Source organism: Myiozetetes cayanensis, unplaced genomic scaffold (assembly GCF_022539395.1).
Source record: "Myiozetetes cayanensis isolate MyiCay16 unplaced genomic scaffold, myiCay2020 scf19, whole genome shotgun sequence".
NCBI lineage: Eukaryota > Metazoa > Chordata > Aves > Passeriformes > Tyrannidae > Myiozetetes > Myiozetetes cayanensis.
Window position 1 is genome coordinate 5,720,668 of NW_026087400.1, and position 15,513 is coordinate 5,736,180.

General features: G+C 53.7%; 1 protein-coding gene across 2 annotated transcripts in view; it reads left to right on the top strand.

The window, feature by feature from the left end:
- The window catches only part of LAMA5 (laminin subunit alpha 5), an 84,886-nt gene that overhangs the window by 55,915 nt on the left and 13,458 nt on the right, over positions 1 to 15,513 (top strand). The window contains exons 23-46 of one of the 2 annotated variants that reach the window (XM_050313855.1): positions 942 to 1,080; positions 3,872 to 4,014; positions 4,109 to 4,215; positions 4,898 to 5,051; positions 5,388 to 5,548; positions 6,002 to 6,110; positions 6,589 to 6,686; positions 7,227 to 7,428; positions 7,833 to 7,959; positions 8,134 to 8,273; positions 8,932 to 9,047; positions 9,333 to 9,544; positions 9,775 to 9,979; positions 10,155 to 10,299; positions 10,806 to 10,946; positions 11,283 to 11,447; positions 11,617 to 11,718; positions 11,804 to 11,887; positions 12,115 to 12,345; positions 12,894 to 13,007; positions 13,213 to 13,340; positions 13,589 to 13,669; positions 14,102 to 14,316; positions 14,962 to 15,062. In XM_050313855.1, the coding sequence (XP_050169812.1) occupies positions 942 to 1,080; positions 3,872 to 4,014; positions 4,109 to 4,215; positions 4,898 to 5,051; positions 5,388 to 5,548; positions 6,002 to 6,110; positions 6,589 to 6,686; positions 7,227 to 7,428; positions 7,833 to 7,959; positions 8,134 to 8,273; positions 8,932 to 9,047; positions 9,333 to 9,544; positions 9,775 to 9,979; positions 10,155 to 10,299; positions 10,806 to 10,946; positions 11,283 to 11,447; positions 11,617 to 11,718; positions 11,804 to 11,887; positions 12,115 to 12,345; positions 12,894 to 13,007; positions 13,213 to 13,340; positions 13,589 to 13,669; positions 14,102 to 14,316; positions 14,962 to 15,062 (3,420 nt within the window). The remainder of the gene's footprint in view (positions 1 to 941; positions 1,081 to 3,871; positions 4,015 to 4,108; positions 4,216 to 4,897; positions 5,052 to 5,387; positions 5,549 to 6,001; positions 6,111 to 6,588; positions 6,687 to 7,226; positions 7,429 to 7,832; positions 7,960 to 8,133; positions 8,274 to 8,931; positions 9,048 to 9,332; positions 9,545 to 9,774; positions 9,980 to 10,154; positions 10,300 to 10,805; positions 10,947 to 11,282; positions 11,448 to 11,616; positions 11,719 to 11,803; positions 11,888 to 12,114; positions 12,346 to 12,893; positions 13,008 to 13,212; positions 13,341 to 13,588; positions 13,670 to 14,101; positions 14,317 to 14,961; positions 15,063 to 15,513) is intronic. The other variant, XM_050313856.1, reaches the window with a different exon arrangement.

The following is a 15,513-nucleotide window of genomic DNA, read 5'->3' on the forward strand; positions in this document are numbered from 1 at the left end:
GCCATTTCCCACTGAATTTGTAGGCAGGAGCTAAATGAACTCCTGTAGCCTTCCTGGAGAAAATCCCAGCCTTAAAGCTTAAGAATGGAGCTCATGCTCAAGCTCATGGCTTTAGTGTTGCATGCAGTTTTGGCATTTGAGACAGAAATAGGCCTCAATAGAAGGGCTGGCATGTGGCTTTCTGCTGGCAGGTTTCACCTGTAGTTTGTTCTCATCAAGATCGTTCCAGTTTGCTCTGCAAGTGGGAGGATGGAGTGTAACTGGAGCTTTGAGGAATGCACAGCCCTCATCAGAAGTCTCCCTGGGCAGACCCCAGTTTTGCCCTGTAGGCAGGAGGTTATTTAAGCTTAAGATCTCTTTGAAATGGGTCAAACTGAAGCATCTCCTTAACTGGGGTCTTGCCAAACAGTGTCTAGGCAGGCAAAGGGCTGGTGCACCATCAGTGGCACAGTCCATTAGCCTCACTAGCCCTTGGGATGGTGCCTCCTTAGGACGAGGCACCAGCTCAGCTCCCAGCCCCATAAACACAAGTGCAGGTGCTTCAGCATTTGGTGAACCTGCTGGCTGGTCATGGCACACGAAGCCCAAGCGCAAGGTGCCGATACCAAAAGCAAGAGCTTCTCAAAACCTTTCCCCTGGCATGGCGTGTGCCCCAGGATAGCCCAGCCACCCTGCTGCGCCACAGCGCCTTCCAGACGTGGTCAGAGCCTTTCCACCCCCTCCCACAGGCAGGTTGCTCCCTCGGTGGCTGGTCCCAAAAAGGGGACAGTGCCATGATGTGCCCGTGACTGCGGTAGGGTCCGTGTGCTTGTGTCCTCCTCGCGCTGTGGCATGTTGCTTTGGGAGCAGTGAGCCGAGCGGCTGCGCTTGGGCTGGCAGTGTGGGCGGTGGAGGTAATTGAAGGTGTGCTCTGCTTCTCTCCCCTTTCTCTCTCCCACCAGCCCAAGGTAGTGGTGACTCTCAATGTGACCTCTCCCGACCTCTTCCGCCTCGTCTTCCGCTACGTCAGCCGGGGGCCCGCCAGTGTGGAAGGGAGGGTCTCGGTCGTTGAGGAAGGAAAGTTTAATGTTTGTGGCAACTGTAAGTGCATTTTTCACTTCTAGACTAACTCAGAGCATCCCACGCTGCGACACTGCTCCTCTGCCCCTTCTCCTGCCCCAGGTGTGCCCATCCCAGGTGTGCCCATCCCAAGTGTGCCCGTCCCAGGTGGCCGGCCAGAGCCGTGCCGTGGGATGGCGAGGGAGGGGGAAGAGAGGCAGGCAGGTAGGCAGGTAGGCAGGTGGGTCAGGCCCTCCCACAGAGCGGGTGGGCTGTCAGGAGCTGGCCCCCAGTGACGTGTGCCCCATGTGCTCTTTTGCTTTTTGCAGAATAAAATCAGAGTCACTGTAGACGTGGAGGAGGCAGAGCTCTATCTGTTCCATGTCATCCTGAGGTATATTAATTCAGGAGGGGCCACTGTGTATGGCAAAATTACAGCTTATCAGCCACGAAGGAGAGGTAAGGATCCCAGACTGCTCTGCTCCCCTGCGCCATCGCCACCTCCTCCCCATCCCAGGCAATCTCCTGCATCATCTTTTCCAGAAGACGCTTCCATATGGCTTTACCCATTAGTCCTGCCCTTCCAATTCAAAGGCTGACTTGAGTTTGCAGTCCCCTTTATCTAACAAAGCAGCAGCAAGCTGGGCCCAGCCCTGGGGCTGCACACTGAGGACTGATCCCAGGCTTATGGCAGATAAGACTACTGTACAATTCTGTACAATCTTTCCATCATGGGACAAGATGACCTCAGTGCTCCAAGCAGAACTGAGCTGAGTTTCCACAAAACCGGAATGAGCCAAGTGATGTGAAGTGGATCCAAACTTTGGCAGCTGGATGTGGTTTTATTTAGCAGATGCCCTGATGTGGCAGTCGTGCCCTTACTGTGCACTTGTCCCAAACCAGGCTGAAGGCTTCACATGTGATGTGGGGTTTGGAAGTGGAGTGGAATTGCACATGTTACACAGGCATTGCACTCTGGTGCAGTGTCTTATCAAGCTGCTGGAGAAGAAGAGCCACCAAAAGATGTATGAACAAGCCTAGAAGCCTGGAGAACAAATATTCTGGGAAACAACGTGAGCAAGACTGCATGGGAACAGACCTGAGGCCATGCAGGTGCCCTGATGGGTGGTTGGCTGATTGATTTTACCCCCTCGGGTGCCGCAGCCACATCATCCTGCTGAAGCTCTTCCTCCAGACCATACACAGACAGCACAAGGCTGTCAACAGCAAACACCCAGTTTATCAGTGTGTGAAGTTCTCTCCTCTGTCTCGAGCTGACATAAAAGGTGTTCTGCCTTCAATGTGATATGCAAAGTTTGAAATGCCAAGATACTTTTTTTCTGCCTTCTGTTTCTATGACCAGTCATATTGTGCAGTAGAAAGACAAGAGAAGCATGACCTGAGCCATGGTCATGCTTTAGGATCCCACCAGAGGTCAGGAAGTATTTAATCTGTCCTGTCCACTAGCAGGGCTCATTTGCCTTATAATGTGCTTCATGCCATGTGCAGAAGCAACGCTTGATTTTTCCAGTGCTGAAGGCTGACAGCCAGAGTGGTGCACCAACAACAGGATCTGGGAGGGCAGCATCCCTGGGAGGCTCCAGAAATGCTCAGCCACCCTCTGCCTGAGTAGAACGGGCTTCATATGGTGAAGGACAAGCAGCATGGAAAGAAGTAAAGTCAGAAGATGTGGCTGGGAAAAAGGGAAGCCTTTTCCATGTATAGGATTTACAGCCAATACCGGTTTCTCTCGCCTCACCTCCAGAAGGCACCTCAGTTTGAGCTACATACCATCTCAAAAGGATGTGAAACTTCAGCTTGTCAAGAAATCTATCCCATTGCCTGTTCAGGGAAATCTTTTCATTCCTTGCACCCTCACCTTTGCTTTCCCATTTGGGAAAGCGAGGGCTCAGCCTCAGCTGAAGGCATGTCACAGAGCTGGCACACATGGGAAGGGGTTACCTATCCTAGCAGTAGCACAAGCCCTTGCTTTAGGTTCTGGTCCTCTGCTTTGTGCCTTGATGTCCATGTACCACACCAGGATAGTCAGTGTGTCACATTCCCCACTCCTTCTTCATCCCATCTGCTCACCGTGCAGCCATTCTCGGTGAATCCCTCTCATCTGTGCTCTCCAGAATGCTCCTGAGACTGCTGGGCAGGCAGACAGGCTGCTTCTAGCTGCTGTATCATTGTTGCATCCAGCTTTAATGAATTCAGAGGTTGTGGGACTGTCAGCTGAGACGAGGAGCTGTTCAACAACAGCAGGATCAGGCCTTAAACCCGTTCTGTCCTGTCAGTTAAAATTAACGTCTAAATCTCAGTGCAGAGTTTGTGGCTGGCGAGAAGGAAGACACAAGCACAGCTTGGGGGTCTGAGAGTTTACCAGAAGACAGGTATCTTGCCTGTGGAGCTGGAGTCAGAATATCCCTAAGGAAAAATGCATCTGGGCAATTCTTTTTTTCTGTCTCACAGTAAATTCTTCACAGATGAGTTCCTTCCTTTTCTAGCTGGCAAAATACTCACTGGCTTGTAGTACTCCGTGCTTTGCAGTCTGGGGATGCAGAGCACACTGTGAGAGCTCTGGATTGGCATCAAGGATTGCAGTGATTTTATTTTTTTTCTCCCATTAAGCTATTGAGCAGGTTCAGAGTGGATGTCTCTGTTTCCAGGACAGTGTGGAATTGGGGTGCATCTGCTCTGGCAGCGCTGAGAGAGTGGGAGCCCGGGACTCCCCACTGCACCACAGAGCTGCTTCCCTGAGCAGAGCTTCCCATGTGGAGCCCCAGGTTTTCCAAACCAGTCCCTTCTCAGCCTCTCATCCCTCCCACTCCAGGTACAGAGCAGACCAAGCAGATTGTCTTTGCTCCCAGCACGGAGCCAGCCTTTGTCACCGTCCCCCAGAACAGCTTTGGGGAGCCCTTCGTACTCAACCCCAGCACGTGGTCTCTGGTTGTTGAAGCAGAGGGTGTGCTGCTGGTAAGGACCTGTGCTCCATCTACCATGGGGGCTTCAGCAGCTCCCTGGGGACAAAGTGTCCCAAACATAACAACTCTCCTGTCTCTCCTCTTAGGACTATCTGGTTTTGCTACCCAGCTCGTACTATGAAGCACCAATCCTGCAGCTAAAGGTCACAGAGCCATGTACCTACCAACCAGCCCCTGAACAAGCTACCCAGAAGTAAGGATCTCCACATCTTTGTGTTTTGGGGCACCTACTCAGCTCCTCTTGGCCCGGGATTAAGGAATATACAGTCCGTACTCTGTGAGGGTCTGGATAGAGGAAAACTGCTTAGTAGAGCACTTTTCTGGGATTATAAAGCTTGTGGAACCTGCACTGGCCTAGAAAGCCAACCCACATAGCTCTTCATCCATGGCACAGACAGTCTGTATGTTCTCATGGACCCTGGAGGGCCAACACACCCAGTAAGACCATAGCCCACCTCCCTGCTAGGCTGGATTCCCAGTACCAGGTTATGTGTCAGTCAGCAGTCCTGGAAAACAGCTACAATGACAGGCTGGTAGTGCTTGGAGCACCTCAGTGCATCTGCTTGCCCAGAACCTCTGTCCCTGTTGGCAAGAAGGCTGCTTGGGCTCTGGACACCAGTTGTCCCCTCCACTGTAGTAATGGTCCCCAGGATAAAGCACAATGCAAGGGGAGAAGGTTTTTATTGTTACTACCCTCACTAGTCCTGTAATACCCAGTTTCTTGCTCCCCACTAACCAGAGGTGCTCCTTGGCCCTCCTGATGGACCAAAACCTTTTGCAAACCTGTCTGGGACCAGGCTGGGTGGGTGCTCTCAACTCTTAAAATTATGATGTAACATTTGTACTTCGCTTTTTTTTTTTCTGTGTGTTTTCAGCTGCCTCCTGTATCAGTACCTGTCCGTGGACGGCTTCCCTGCTGTCTCAGGGGTGGATGCCGTGTGCAGGCTGGACAACCGGCTCCCCAGGTTGTGTCCCACGGAGCAGCTCACCCCCTCCCACCCATGGATGGCCACCTGCAGTGGCAGTGATGTGAGTGGCGCTTGTGTTTCATCCCTCACACGGGCACTGCAGCGCTCACCCCTCTGCCCCCACTGTCTGGTGCTTTACCTGCACCTGGCCAGGTTACCAGAAAGGTTTTACACCCGAGTGAACCCCACTGTTGCCCCATCAGCCTTGCAGCTGTGTGCTTGCATGCCCTGCTCAAGGCACCCAAACACAGTCTCACCTGTAAAGGGCTTGCAAGGACTTGGTGAGAGTCGTCCCCTTTCCCCCTCAGGTGCAGAGGAGGTTTGTAGCATCCTGAGCACGCTCACTGCAGGGAGTGGGACTGAAGACCCTCCCTCAGCTCATCCTTCTGTCCTCCAGGTGGAAGTCCAGCTGTCCCTACCTGTTGCCCAGCCTGGGAAGTACGTGCTGGTGGTGGAGTACGCCAACACCAACGCCCTGCAGACGGTGGGCATTGCCGTGAGCTCACCACACTCAGCCATGCAGCAGGGCACATTCACCTTCTACCCCTGTGTCTACAGGTATGGTCACCTCTGAAAGGGAGAAAGGCTTCAGTCCTCCTCTGCCATGGCAAGGACAGGCCCCCCAGTGGAACTTTTTCCTGGTTTATCACATGAACAAAGTAATGCCTCCGCTGGACACAGATGGAACTGTGTACCAGTGCCAACACAGTCCTCTAATGCCTCTGCCAGGAGCTAATCTGTTGCATCCATTTACAGCTGGATATACTGGTAGGGGACTTGACTTAGGGAATGACCTACAGGCAGGTTTATTGGAGACAGGTCAAACCCTGTCTGACTTCTGATTGTAACCTTTGCAATAGGAAACAAATGTTTGGGGTGTCCTTGGGAAACTTCACTCATGACGTGCCAGAAAAAACATCAAAAATCCCTTCAGGACATATAGCTGACAAGACAAGAAATGGGTCGTGACCCTGCTCAAGGCTGGCTTCAAAATCTGTGTTTCTCTTACAGTTTCCTTTGTCGAGGGATTGCTGTGGATTCCCAGAGCCGCATGGCAGCTTTTGAACTTACCTCGGAGGCCACCATTCGGTTCACCTCTGATCTGGCTGACTTCTTCCTGGTAAGGCTCCCCACGAGGGCAGCGCTGTCAACAGGTTGCAAGGAGTGGTACCCAGCCACTAGGAGGATTTTCTAGTGCTGTTTGGACTGGATACCAGATCTTGGCTTATGTTATGACCAGGCCAGGGTGGAGAACATGCTCAGTGGGGTGTTTTGAAGTAGACCATGGGACTGGAACTGGGGAGAAAATGGGGAGAAGCAGCTGCTCTTGCAGAGGGAGCTCTGCAGCACTGGGGCAGTGCCTCTTTTATATTGAAGGCATTCACAGTTGCTTAGCCAAGGATAGAAGAATCCCATAAATGCGAGGAGCTCCTAAATGCCCTGGGGCTTGTGCTAAGGAAGAAGGGGCAGTGAACAAAGATGCTGTGCGTTAGCTGAAGTGTCTGATGAGTGCTTAGTCTGGTGGGTGCAGGAACTGCTGTGGGCTCCAGTGGCAGAGGCTGTCACATAACCAGGTGTCTCTCTCTCACGTGTGGCAGCACAAGGTGTACCTCATCCCTGCTGCACAGTTCACCATGGAGCTCATCGAGCCGAAGGTGCATTGCATCAGCGTCCATGGCACGTTCTTCTCTAACAGGTAAGAGTCTCGAGTCCCTCATGGCTTTAGCATGAATGTGGCTGTTCCAAAAACAATTGCTTCTCTTCCTTCCCTCGGATTCAGAGCCATTTAAGTTCTTGACACAATAGAAAGAAGTCTCTGGCTGAGGTGAAGCTCCTTGCCCGTGTCCACTGAGTAGGCAGCTATGGAATACAGATTGGGAGTCAGGCTGCTGGTCCTTTATCTGAGCACCATGCTGCTTCCTGGGGCAGACACTCAGGTGTTATCCCAAATAGGCATTCCTCTGCTTGCTCACATACAGCAAGACACTTACTCTATCCAGTTTTTTGACGCTCTTTGAATAAATGTTTGCAGAGGAATTAGCCTGTGCCAGATTCCTGTTCATCCTGCTAAGCCCATGTCCCAGAGCCTCAGAGGTCCTGGTAGCAAGCTCTCCCTCTGCAGGCATGCTTTGTAATCCACCAGGAGTTACAGACCATGCTTCTCCTGCCAGGACCCCAGAACCCCTCTCTTTCTGTGTCAGAGATCTTTACATCCTGTTTTCTCCCTGTTTTGCAGCAGCTCCTGTGTCCCCTCAAGGTTCCTGAAGCTTTCTCAGTCGATCATTTTGGAGGGGGCCCAGGCTCTGCCCATCGCCCCTGATGTCCCCCTGGCTCAGGCTGTCCATGTGGCTCCATCTGGGGTCCCGGTGGAGCCTGCTCCTCGTCCTCCCACAGCAATGGATCCCACTGCAGAGCTCATCCTCCTGCAGTCCCCACAGGTAGCGATTGGCACAGGTGTGGGTTGGGCTGGTTTGCTGGTGCTGGGGCAGTGGACCAGTGAGACAGGGAAAAGTTTTCCTTGCCTACTGAGTAGCTTATCAATGAGCATTTTCTGAATTCAATATGGACTTCAAACTTATCCCTGAACCTGTAATTCCCATGGACTCACCTGAATTACCTCCATCCAACCCTGCTTGGTTCTCTGGGATCCCAGGAAAAGCTTTGCAGGTGGCATTAGTAGAGGGGGGAGTGTGGGGACATAAGGGGTTTGATTCACCAGATTCTCAAGACCTGACAGTTGTGCAATAAGAGTACGAATTTGTGCAATAATTAACAAATATCCCAGCTGTGAGTACAGGCATCAGGCATGGATTTTTGTCTCTGTTCTCCTGTTTTGGGCCAGGCTGCAGTGGTGGTCAACAGCCGGATCCAGACCCTGGGACGCTACGCTTTCATCCTGCACTACTACCAGCCCAACCATCCCACCTTCCCTGTGGAAGTGCTGATCAACGGTGGGCGCATCTGGCAAGGTGAGAGGAGCGAGGACCTGGGGGAGCTGCTGAAAGCTTTTCATGCCAGAGAATAATTTCCTGTTCTTCGGGGATCGCAAAGATGAAGCAAGACTTGCTCATCCCTGCCAAACTGGGAGGTGTGATGGGGACTCCAAGGGGAGTGTGGGACCAATAGATTTGTTGTCTTTTCAGGTCAGAGCAGCGCGAATTTTTGCCCACACGGCTACGGGTGTCGGAGCCTGGTAGTTTCTGAGGACCAGATTATCCTGGATGTCACTGATAATGATCTGACCGTGGTTGTTCGAGTGCCAGAGGGCAAGCAGTTGTGGCTGGTGAGCCTCTCTCTAGGAAGCTCGCAGGGCATGCTGGACTCCAGCAGGGCTGGAGTTTTCCTTGGATTTTTGTCACTGTGTGACCGCAGGAATGTTTCCCACTAACACTCATTCTCTGAACTACCCTAGAAAGTTGCAATCTTAGTGGTTAGTGGCTTAAAGACCTTACTCCTGCCCTAGCAATATTTTAGACCTGTATAGTATTGTTTACCCAGACAGGTCTCATCATGGGGGCAGGTAGCCCTTGTTATCCTCAGGCAACAGGAGTAGAAGATTGACCAAAATTTGGATAAATGGCTAAAAGACAGAGTTGGACTCCCAGTGCCTTCATGTCTAGAGATTTAAGATGACAGTGATGCCAGTGACTGCCTCCCTGCTGAGGCACAGCCAGTGCTGCCCTTTGGGGTGTTCTGCATGTTTTTACTCCAGTGAATTTGGGGCACTCCTCACATGGAACATTAGATTAGATGGGTCCTGATGTACAGACCCCAATAGAGGGGTGACCCCTGGTCTTTGCAGTGCTTGGGTGCTTTGTGTGTTACATTCTGTCCCAGCAAGGTTGAGATGAGAGGTTGAGGGTGCATTTGGAGTCATTTTGGATGGTGTCTATCTGTCTCAGATGAGAGCCTGGCTCACCCAGCTTGCCCTTGCTTTGCAGGATTACATCCTTGTGGTGCCTGAGGACAGTTACAGCTCTCAGTACCTGCAGGAGGAACCCCTGGACAAGTCCTATGATTTCATCAGCAACTGTGGCATCAACAGCTTCTACATCAAGTGAGACCCTTGGCTTTGGGTACTCTCTCTGCTGTCTACAACCTGCACCCTCCTCAGGGAGCAAAACCACATTCCCTTCATGTGGGGCAGGGGAGGGGGGTGGTTAAGGCTTTCCTTATGTATCATCCAAACGTGGGTATTTAGAGGATCTCCATGTCGCAGGGCTCTCCCTCCCTCTAAGTCAGTACCCGTTGCTGCAGGACATCCTTCTGGATTTTGGGGTGGTGGGGAGGCTGTGGGGAGATGTGCAGCCCAGTGACCCCCTCCTCCTGCCTTGTCCCGCAGCCCCAGCACATCGTCGAGGTTCTGCCGCGACTCTGCCATCTCTCTGTCCCTGTTCTACAACAACGGGGCCCAGCCGTGCCGGTGCCACGAGACCGGGGCGCGGGGCAGCCAGTGCGAGCCCTTCGGCGGGCAGTGTCCCTGCAAGTCCAACGTCATCGGCCGGGAGTGCTCCCGCTGTGCCACCGGATACTGGGGCTTCCCCAACTGCAGGCGTGAGTTGTCCCGTCTCCCGCTCTGCTTTCCCAGCTCTTGCTGGTTTGCCTCTTCCAGGGCTAAAGGCTGTTTTGGGAAATGGCTGTGTGTTCCAGCCCTGTAATGGCTCCTCTTGGTGCAGGCAGCCCAGCTGCCCTCAGAGCAGTTGAGCTCTGCATCCATTCCCCATGCTCTCCTTGGATTCCTGCATCTTGCTCCCCCAAACCCAGCCCTTTTCTGCCCCTTCCAGCCTGCGACTGCGGGACACGTCTCTGCGATGAAGTGACGGGGCAGTGCATCTGCCCTCCTCACACCCTGAAGCCTGAGTGTGTCGTCTGTGAGCCCCAAACCTTCGGCTGCCACCCCCTCATCGGCTGCGAGGACTGCAACTGCTCCCGGCCCGGCGTGCAGGAGCTGACAGAGCCAGGCTGCGACGTGGACAGCGGGCAGTGCAGGTGAGGGAGCCTTGTCCCGGCACTGGGGACGTCTGGCAGCACCTCTGGTCCCTGCTGGAGCGATGGGACACGTCGGCAGGCTGCAGGGAGGAAATGTGCAGAATGAGGGAAGCTCTGAAAGCTCCTCACACAGCACGGCAGAGGTCCTAACGCTGCAGCTCTTGTGTCCACCCAGGTGCAAGCCCAACATCATCGGGCGGCAGTGTGACCTCTGTGCCCCTGGCTACTACCACTACCCCGAGTGCCGGCGCTGTGACTGCCACCAGGCTGGCACCGAGGCGAGCATGTGTGACCCGGTCACAGGGCAGTGTCACTGCAAGGTCAGTCCCTCAATGCTTTCATGCACTGCCTTTCTCCTTGGCTCCACTCTCCTGTTCTGGCTGCCATTTGGGAGGGCTGGGGATGTCTGGTGTGCCAGAGGGAGCAGGGCTGTAGGAGGAAAGTGCCTCTGTGCCTGAGGTGTAGCAGACTGCCCCATGGGTTGGTGGACTCAGAGCACCCTGAAAAGCTCTTATCTATCCGTTTTTCCTGGCCATGAAGGCTCACTCCTTGTCAGGGCTATCAGGCCTGTTGATTCCTTCTGCTCCTTCATGGCTGCAGAGTAACTCAAACTGCTGCTGAGCTGCCTGCTCCAGCCTCTTTGTAGAGTGCTTTCTCTCAGGGAACTTGATGTTTAATGGGTGCTTTGCAAGCAGACCTGTTCAGGGACTGTTTTATTGTCTTTCAGCATCTTTCAGCATCACATCATTGTGCTTCAGTCACTCACACAGCCATCCCTCTCCTCTTGAGAAGCTGCTGAGCCTGTTGAGCTTTTCTTGTCTTCCAGGAAAACGTAGAGGGCCTGAGGTGTGACCAGTGCCGCCTGGGGACATTTTCTTTGGATGCCACCAACCCCAAGGGCTGCACCAAGTGTTTCTGCTTTGGTGCGACCGATCGCTGCCGCAGCGCGGAGAAGCACCGAGCTGAGGTGAGAGGGGTGGGGGGACACAGAGCCTGCAGGTCAGGTGTGCTCCATAGGCTGCCCTCGGGTCTCTGTCCTGCATTAATCCTACCCTTCTGGAAGATACACTGTCTCCCAGTGCCCACCTCCCACTTTCAGCCTCTTTTCCTTGTCTCTGGAGTCTCCTGTCATGGCATGGGGGGATTGTGCTGGGTGGGAGGCAGGGATGATGCTCAGCTTTCCAGTGACCTCATCAGGATGCATGTGAAGTGTGAGCCCTTTCCACTGCTCTGAGACTTGGCTCTTCACCTGAATGCTTTCTGTAACTCCACTAGAAGATGCACAGTTGCTCTTCCCCCACAGTTCGTCGACATGAACAGTGGGTGGCTCTTGTTGAGCAGCGACCGCCACGAAGTGCCAACCACTCTGAGCCTGAGGGAGCAGCTCATCACCGCTGACCTCAAGAACCTCCCAGATGCCTACCAGGAGCTCTACTGGGTTGCACCCAGCTCCTACCTTGGGGACCAGGTGAGAGGCCTGTGGTGACTGGACCACCCTGACCCCACCAACACGTGTGCCAGCGGCATTCCCTCTGACACGCAGGGCATTGCTCATGCTCCAGTTGAACACAGGGGAGCTGTGTCTTGTCTCAGTGGTGTGGACTTGCAGCAACACACGGGATTTGTCTCTCCCTCAGGTTTCCTCCTATGGAGGGCACCTGCGCTATGAGCTGCACTCCAACCCACGGAGGGGTGACGTGTTCATTCCCATGGAGTCCCGCCCGGATGTGATCCTGAAGGTGCAGCCCGAGAAATTCCCTGGTGCCCCCTGCTACTGGAGGAGCAGGATGAGGTGATGTCTGACTCCTTTCTTGCTTTTCCCAGGGAAACCAGATGAGCATCATGTTTCTGGAAGGCACTTACCCATCCCCAGGGGAGGTGCATGAAGGCCGGCTGCAGCTGGTGGAGGTGAGTTTGCATGCTCCGTGTGCTCAGATGCCACTGGAAGATCAAGACCAGCATGTAGACAGAGAGGCAACTGCTTTGACCCTCAGCATTTTATGTGCTGCCTCTTGGCAGCAGAACTGCCTGTGAAGAACCAGGGCTGTTTCACCTGTGCAAAGGGAAGTGGAGGCTGGGCTGCATTTTCAGGTGTCTGTGCTTCCTGCCAGTAATGCCACATCTTCTCCCACCAGAGTAATTTCAGGCACACAGAAACACATAACCCTGTGTCCAGAGAGGAGCTCATGATGGTGCTGGCAAACCTGGAACAGCTGCAGATCCGGGCCCTCTTCTCCCAGCTCTCTTCCTCCGTGTCCCTGCGCCGCGTGGTCCTGGAGACGGCAACAGACACAGCTACAGGCATCCGTGCCAGCAACGTGGAGCTGTGCTTTTGCCCAGCTAACTACCAGGGAGACTCCTGCCAGGTAAGGGGGAAAGTGGGGGACATGCTGTTCCAGTCAGAGGGGAGTCAAACAGTCATGGTTTGGGTCTCAGCCACCCTTTGTGCTTGGTGTGGGTGGCAGCTGTGGGGTTTGGATGCTTGTGCAGAGCAGTGGTGCCAGGGTACCAGCTTCTGAGCTGACTCCTGAGGGCTTCACTTGAAGTTGCAGCTTGGGTTGTTCCAAAGGAAGGAACATCTCCCAGGCTCTCCTCCCACCTCTACAGTGCACCTGGGAGATGTTCAGTAGCTGCATCTGCCTGGAAGGAGCATGATGGGGAAATCATTCAAGTGTTGCAGACCAAAATTATGTGCCTGCAGTACCTTGGAATAGGTCCTTCTGTCTGGCCAATTGTCTCGTGGTGATGAGGAGCAGGAAGGAGCTACACTGAGAAATCTTTATCGTTGCTTTTAATCTCTTCTCCATCAGTACAACCCTGTGGGAATTCTGTCATGGAAATTAAATCAGTTTCTTTGCTTTTCCTGAAAGTATCAAGCTGTTTTTCAGATCTCTGACTTTTTCTGTCTCCTCAGGAATGCGCTCCAGGTTACTACAGGGACACCAAGGGGCTCTTTCTGGGAAAATGCATCCCCTGCCACTGCAATGGCCACTCAGATCAGTGCCTGCCAGGCTCTGGGATATGCCTTGTAAGTAAACAAGTGAAGCAGCAGGATATTTTGGAGTTATGAGATCTTCACATACTAACTGAGCCATTTAAGGGATGGTCCTGCTCAGGGGCAGTTTAGGGTGCAAGGCAGTTCTGGGAAAGAGACCTCCTAGTGGGGAATTCTTAGTGCAGTCCACCACTTCTTGCTGTCAGTGCTGAGCCTGAAGCTTGCTTTTGCCTTGCAGAACTGCCAGCACAACACAGAAGGAGAGCACTGTGAGCGATGCAAGGATGGCTATGTGGGCAACCCCTCTGCCCAGGAGCCCCTGCAGTGTGTGGGGTGTCCGTGCCCTCTTTCAGTTGCCTCCAACAAGTAAGCACCCTTGGATGGGATTCCCTGCCTGGCCTCACTGTTTAACCACTGGGAACCACGCTGTGCTCCACTGGGGCACTGGCTTGGCAGTGGCAGGTCTCCCAATGCCAGCCACTTGGAGTCCTTGGCTCCAAACCACGTCCATGACCTCCTACCCGAGGGCCAAGCAGCCCACAATGAGTGACCAGCTCCCCTGGCACCATGTCAAGGGTAACCTGCACATCTCTGTATACCCCTTATCGTTTCAGTTTTGCCGTTGGCTGTGTCAACAAGGGTTCCAACATGCAGTGCCTCTGCAAGCCTGGCTACGCTGGACCCAACTGTGAGCGGTAAGGGTGGTGGCACCCGTGTTTGTGGAGCCTCAGACACACTAATCCTGTGCACCCACTGCTGTGACAGAGGGGAAGTTGTCCTAGTAAGGATTGCAGTGGAAACAGTTGGCTCTGCCCCTGTGTGCTTTGTGCTGGCAGCATTTCCTTCAGTCCTTTCCAGCCTGAAAATGTCCTGTTGCTGCCTCCAGTGCTGAAATACTGTGTTACTGTGGGTGTATGACTTAGCTGTGCTTTGCCTTGACTTGCAGCCTGTGACAAAGGCACAATGAGGCAAAGCACAGAGTGCTCTGAGCTCCCTGAGGGCTGCAGCAGTTACAGGTGTTGGATGCTCACGCTGTTACAACTGTGCAACTCCAGCACGGCGCAAGATGAGCTGCGGGATCCCCCCCGATGCCCCCGCTCTGCTTTGAACTCGCTGTGTTTCTCCAGGTGTGCCCCAGGATACTATGGCAACCCCTTGGTGATCGGCAGCTCGTGCCAGCCCTGCGACTGCAGCGGGAACACGGATCCCAACATGCTGTTCAGCAGCTGTGACTCCCTGACGGGCGCCTGCTCGGGGTGCATGCACCACACGGCCGGCACCCACTGCGAGCTCTGCGCCCCCGGCTACTACGGGGACGCCGTGGTAGCCAAGAACTGCACACGTGAGTTCTTGCTGCCCTGTGGGGCAGGCAGCAAGCACAGGGGGAAGGGGAGCTTGGACAGACTGACTGTGGACGTGCTTAGCGCCTTGGCCGGGCTGTGCGTTGTCCCAGTGAGTCACGGGCTTGGTTGCGCGCGTTGCAGCATCCTAGACAATAATGAGGAGGTTGACGTGGTGATGTTAGGTCATAGGTTGGACTTGATGATTTCAGAAGTCTTTCTCAACCTGATTGATTCTGTAATTCTGTGGGGAGAAAAAAAATCTGCCCTCAGCATCATAACTCCTAATCCAGCCCTGAATGCAAAACTACCAAACTGCACCCAGGCTGGAAGGGTCTTGCCACAGAGCAGCTACTGCAGCAGTGATGCTGATGCTCCCTCTGGAGCATGGGCTTGCACAGCCCACTCCCAGCACTGCTCTTCTCCCTCTGAGGAGCAGCAACCCAACCACAGGTCACAAAAGTGGGCTGCCGTGGCAGGTGTCACGGGAATAACTGGTCAGGATCAAATCCAAGAGGAGAGAGGCTCTGTCTTGGTCTGACTGTGATAAATAAGGGGGAAACAGGATTCCTCATTGGAAATAAATTTTGTGAGAGGCTGGCAGTGTAATATTACAGTGTAATATTTGGTATATTTTTACATGACAGAGTGCAACTGTTCACCTTGTGGGACTGACTCCTGCCACCCACGAACTGGCCAGTGCTTCTGCAAGACTGGAGTGACAGGCCAGCACTGCGACCGCTGCGAGGTGAGGGTCACCTGTGCACTGGGATGGTGCCTGTCCTGGGGACAGGGATGAGGGGCAGCCCCAGTGTGTCATGCCCAGGCTGGCAACCATGTGGTGAAGTCTGGATTTGCAGGAGCTGCCTGTAGGTGAAAGCCTATTCAAGATCTGTCAGCAAGTGGTGTAGGCAACATTCCACTGCAGCCAGGGCAGGAATGTGGTATCCTTTGGGAAACTGCAGTAAACCCCATTTTCCTGAATGCATCCAGGATGAGAATTGCAGAGCAAGGGCGGGTTTTGCAGGGCAGTGCTGTGGTGTGTCTGGGTTCTTACTGCAGCTCCACATCTTTAACCACGTTGCTACAGGTTTTGTGGTGGTCAAAACACCACAAAAAAAGCAAGACTGGGGCCCCACATCACTGCCCTCGGGAGGGAGGCACTCATGCCCTTTTGCTGAACAGGGCACCCTCTGTCC